General features: G+C 42.2%; 1 protein-coding gene across 1 annotated transcript; it reads left to right on the top strand.

Moving 5' to 3' along the window:
• Nucleotides 1–3,309: 3,309 nt before the first annotated feature.
• LOC121842130 (eukaryotic peptide chain release factor GTP-binding subunit ERF3A-like) lies at nucleotides 3,310–5,648 on the top strand (the record flags this gene model as incomplete). Its single annotated transcript, XM_042312228.1, is given in 6 exon segments — nucleotides 3,310–3,558; nucleotides 3,945–3,978; nucleotides 4,106–4,183; nucleotides 4,298–4,478; nucleotides 4,967–5,121; nucleotides 5,407–5,648. Coding segments are annotated over 6 exon segments (842 nt in total), but the record flags the coding sequence as incomplete, so codon positions are not given.

The raw sequence follows: 5,648 nt of genomic DNA on the forward strand, positions 1-5,648 counted from the left end.
GCCACGGAAATTACAAGAGCGATAGCTATGTTTTATAGCTGCAGATATTTGCGCCCATTCTCGGTTGTTGAGAAGAAAAGGGAGTTTCATCAACTCGTGAAAGTGCTCAAGCCACATTATAAACTTTGCCCTCTCGCACCTGTTTCAGCAAACAGGTGTTAGTCCCCGCTCTATGTAAGCAAGCCAAAGAGGAAATTGTCAATTAATTGACCAATGCACCCTGTGTTGCACTTACTACAGATGGATGGACCACCAGGGCTACAGAGCTACTTCACTGTGACAGCCCATCACTTTACCCCGGAGTGGGAAATGAGAACTACTGTGCTATAGACACGCTTCACTCAAGTTACACGTGCACATATTTTTCTTTGTAAGAAAACATTATAGCATAGGCCTACACAATGTCTGGGTCATGTTTACATATTGATTTTACACACACATTGCACTTTTATTTTAGTGTTGTTGATGGGTAGTCATGTGTTTTCATTTAAGAAAATACGTGTTGGTATTCCTGATTGTTCTCTCATCAGGTATTATGACTCATGATCATATATGGAATTGGTAACTGTTGGCATTTCATTTTCCACTTTACCGAACCGTGACCCCAAAACTGCAATACCCACCTAACTGGGTTTGGTGAACCGTTACAACCCTTGTCAACAGCAATTTTTAATTTGCAAACGTTGGCTATTGGGAGGCAGAGTTCTTTATCAGTAAATATGTCCGCATATATCGAAAGATTTCATCACAAAACTCTGATCTTTTTGCCCCAATGCAAAGTGCAGACTACGTCTTGCTTGTGCTACAGCAATATGTTACAACACAGAGCCTTCATATATATTTTAGGGATGTTCGTTTCAATCAGCTTTCCAGAACTAAGGCAGAGAGACGAGCTACATGTCAATCAAATTGGTTGAGGGTTCAGTGAAGCATAGTTTATTTCACTATTGTATATTATCTGCTTCACTTGCTTTGGCAATGTTAACAGGTTTCCCATGCCAATAAAGCCCCTTGAATTGAGTAAAGAGAGACTTGAACGTGTGTGTGAAATAACATGCGCAGAACATGATTCGGCTCATTCGTTTTGAGAAGTTAGGGGCGGGGGTGGAAACTGTATTTGTGGCCTCTGCCTATTCCATTTTCCACTTTACCCCAAAGTGTGCACTCAACCTCAGTGAGGTATAATTAAAGTTTTACCGATGAAACGTCTGCGTACCAACCATTTGATCTCAATCAGTTTCATGGGGATTTTCATTTAGATCTTGAGTTATACAGTTTGTAAGTAGCCTACAGTTGTCTAAAATGATGAACAGTAACCAGGTTTCCATCCATTTTTTATGCGAGTAAAGTACATCGGTTAAATGTGCCTAATGGGAGTAACAAATGTGGGGAACTTTCAAAATATCGACAAAATAGCTACGCTAGACAATGTGGGATCTTTTGTTGGTTTAACTGAATTATATGAAATGTCGGTGGAAACACTTGTGCACAAATATTGATATAATAACCATCATAAAGTTGGAGTCAGTCTCTGACATGTTTGGTCCTCCCACTACGACTCGTTGGGAAAGCATGCGGTTTAGGCCTATTAGACTACAGATGAAATAAGTTCTGAACTTCACAGGGTGGTGAAAGTGCAAGGTGATGAGCTTTCCTATAAATATTGAGGGTCTTATTCTGGTGACATGATGATCGATACTTGGATGCCGTTTTGACAAATTTAAAATGATCTCTCTTTTTTGTCTAAATAATAATATCAGGTAGGCTATATGTGCTCTTTAGCCAAAAGCATGCAGATAGCGCTGTTGGCTAGAGCATGCGTGCCAATTCCATAACTCGCGTTGTGAAGGAAACCCATTTAACTTGTACCCCAAAGGGTATTTTTATGTGCACTGTCATCACGCACAGCCTTATATCTGCAACAGGAATATTTGATGGAAACTCATCTCTGGTGGGGAAATGTGCATGTTGGTTTTTATACAGATTTGAGAATGTTAGTGTGAACCTGTGGCCACTTGGATGGTAACCGAGCCAGTGAGAAGTTTCAAGCAGATGGTGTTAAGAAGCTGTAGCTTAGCCTACCTGTGTGTTTTGTTTAAATCAAAGCACTTATTATCAGTTTTGGACAAGAGTAACTAGTAACATTATACTAGTTATTATATTATGTAGAAGACTATCATTATGTGATCTAGCAGACATCGAAATCGCTTTGATCTAACTTTATTGAATGAGCACCATTCGTCTGAGTAGAGCTGAGACTGGGTAAAGTAGAGAAACCGACACATGAGAAGCTTCGGGACCTTTCGCTGTTGGGAAGAGGGGTCCAGAATGATCCCCAGCCACTCCATTCAATTAGTCTGACTTTTCCTGTGACTGGCAAAATTACTTCAGCATTCCTTACTGTTGAGGTCTTACATCATTCACAACTTTTAGCCTAATGTAAATGTGCAGGATGGAAGAAAGGCTTGAAGTCCAGCCAAACATGCCCAGGCTGCCATGGCACACTCACTGACCTCTAACCCATATTCTACTGCAAGTGTTTCCTGGTCCTGGGGACCCAAAGGGGTAGACATTTTAGTTTTTCCCCTAGCATTACACACCTGATTCCACTAATCAACTAATTTAACTTTTGATTAAGTGGAATCAGGTGTGTAGTACTAAGTTAACTAAATGTGCAACCCTTTGTGTCTTCAGGACCAGGATTAAACACTACGGATTTCACTGTCTCATAATTGGAATGATGAGCCATGCTCTAAGTGTCAGCATGGTCTGTCATCACTACTACGGTCTTTAAAGCCTGTAGGGTGCTGAATGGTTACACTATTTCAGATGTTAAACGGCTTTTTCTAGAAATCAAATAAGGAAAATTGTATCAATGTTATTGGAATGAACTCTGACCTTAGGCTCTAATGTTCTGTAGATTTGGCATTCTTTAGTTTTAGCTGTAAAATCTTGTCAAAACTGACGCCAGAAGTTTGGCTGTAGTAACCATTAACAAGCTTCGTAGAACAATACCCTCATGGCTAATTAATATGCTGTACTGTATGAGTACTCTACATCATTGCCAGCCTGTAGTGTAGCCCTAGTTAGGTTTTCCCCTTTGAATATGAAATGTTATGGCAAACTAATTACATGTATTTTATCTATCTAAACTTAAACATTTGTAGAGAAACTTAATTGACCAAATTCTTAGCTACGGTGGTAGGCTTTTTCACATCAGACCTGAAACCAGAGGAATCTATTTTCAAACTCATATCATTATTATTTATTCCACCCCACTAATGCTCTGTTCGGTTTGTCCCTGGGCAGCCCCGGTGGAGAACGGCGACTCTGAAATTACCACAGAGGAGACATGGGACCTGAAAGGGGTGGAGCCCAATGAGGAAGAACCAGGAGGAGGGCCTGGTGGCGACGGGGGACCAATAGTTGTTGAGGAGATTCTGGAGGAGGAAGTCCTAGAGGAGGAAGAAGACGTGCCAATCATACCTAAGGTGGTCGCCCTCCCACCAGACGCGCCCAAGAAGGAACATGTGAACGTGGTGTTCATCGGTCATGTTGGTGAGTGGGGGCACATCTGCTTCTTTCTTCCTCTTTTTCATGGCTATTGCAGTGGTTTCACATACTATCACTTAGGTGTGTGGGTCATCTCGGTGTTGCTCTGTTATTTCTTGGGGTTTCATTTGATCCAATAAAACATGTTTATTGGCAGCCCTATATAACATCCATGGTGTATAGTTGTCACTGTCACACCTGGATTGCTGATTGGGGGTCTGTCAAAGAAACAAATCTAGGGGAAACGATGCTATTGCCTTAATAGGAAACAGTGGAAACCAGGCAATGTTTTGTATTTATTTTTCATTTAATCAGCCCTGTTACAAGGCTAGACAGCACAGGCCATTTTTATCTGCTCTCACCACTCCCTGTTGTCCCTCATCTCTCCCTAGATGCTGGCAAGTCTACCATCGGAGGACAAATCATGTGAGTATCTTTCTGTTGTGGTTATGATTCATTCAGTCCAATGGGGCTTTTAACACCTGTTGCATTTCTCACCACCCCTCCACTCTTTGCTCCTTCCCCCTCTGGTTATCCCCTTCCTCACTGGTAGGTATTTAACAGGCATGGTAGAGAAGAGAACTCTGGAGAAGTATGAAAGAGAAGCCAAGGAGAAGAACAGGGAAACCTGGTGAGTTACACTCTGCTTTTTACCAGGGTCTACTGCAAAAAGTATATGAAATGGCATGACTAAAGCCTGTCAGTATAACAAGGGTTTAACCCTCTCCCTTCCTCTGTCTGCCAGGTACCTCTCCTGGGCTCTGGACACTAACCAGGAGGAGCGAGACAAGGGGAAGACTGTGGAGGTGGGCAGAGCGTACTTTGAAACTGAGAAAAAGCACTTTACCATCCTGGATGCTCCAGGCCACAAAAGCTTTGTGCCCAATATGATCGGAGGAGCGTCGCAGGCTGACCTGGCTGTGCTGGTGAGTCCATAGTGTCATGCTGATGTTTTTCAAGGTGTGTGTGTGTGTGGTGGGGGGGGTGAAAAAACTTGTGGCTGCAAATACCAAAATACCCAGTTGAGAGAAAGATCTCTTGAAATGGTAAATATAAAGATTATTTTAAAAAACGATTTGAAATTAAGAAGGAACAATGATAAATATTTGTTTACTTGATTGTAAAATACAGTGTTTTGAAATCTACACAGCAATGTTCAGGGAGGGTTCAGCAGGGTTCCTTTAATTTAATTATTTTTATTTAACTAGGCAAGTCAGTTAACAACAAATTCTTATTTTCAATGACGGCCTAGGAACGGGGTTAACTGCCTGTTCAGGGGCAGAACGACAGTTTTGTACTTTGTCAGCTCGGGGATTTGAACTTGCAACCTTCCGGTTACTAGTCCAACTCTCTAACCACTAGGCTACCCTACTGCCCCAATGAATGATTTTCAATGTGTATTTCTCCTGCCTAGGTGATCTCAGCCAGGAAGGGAGAGTTTGAGACAGGCTTTGAGAAGGGTGGACAGACACGGGAGCACGCCATGTTGGCCAAAACGGCGGGGGTGAAGCATCTGATCATCCTTGTCAACAAAATGGACGACCCCACAGTGAACTGGAGCCTAGAGAGGTGCGCAGTTACCACTTAGAGCACAGAAATTACATCAGGTTATAGGAAACTGGTAGTCACGGGTGCTTGCTCCAGTTTACATCAACAAGAAAACACCCATTACAGAGAAGATGATGTGGTTATGGTCAAAGCCTTTGTTGATGTAGGGTCTTTGTAGAACCTTAACGGAAATCATGCATACATTGACATCATTACAAGATTTGCTCGAGAGTTTAACATTTATTCTCATGTATCTGAACTCCAGCTCAACCCACAATTGATTTTTTGTTTAACCTGAAAACTCAGGTACGAAGAATGCAAGGAAAAACTAGTGCCATTTTTGAAGAAGGTTGGCTTCAACCCCAAGAAAGACATTCACTTCATGCCCTGCTCTGGCCTCACAGGAGCCAACCTCAAGGAGCCTGTTGAGTCGTGCACTTGGTATACGTGAGTATCACCAGCTTTTACACTGCTGTCCCTGGACTGTGTTCACTAGGTACGAAACGGAAGAAAACAGTCAAATGGAGAGGTACTATCTCTTCTTGTCC

This window comes from Oncorhynchus tshawytscha, unplaced genomic scaffold (genome assembly GCF_018296145.1).
Source record: "Oncorhynchus tshawytscha isolate Ot180627B unplaced genomic scaffold, Otsh_v2.0 Un_contig_12566_pilon_pilon, whole genome shotgun sequence".
Lineage (NCBI taxonomy): Eukaryota > Metazoa > Chordata > Actinopteri > Salmoniformes > Salmonidae > Oncorhynchus > Oncorhynchus tshawytscha.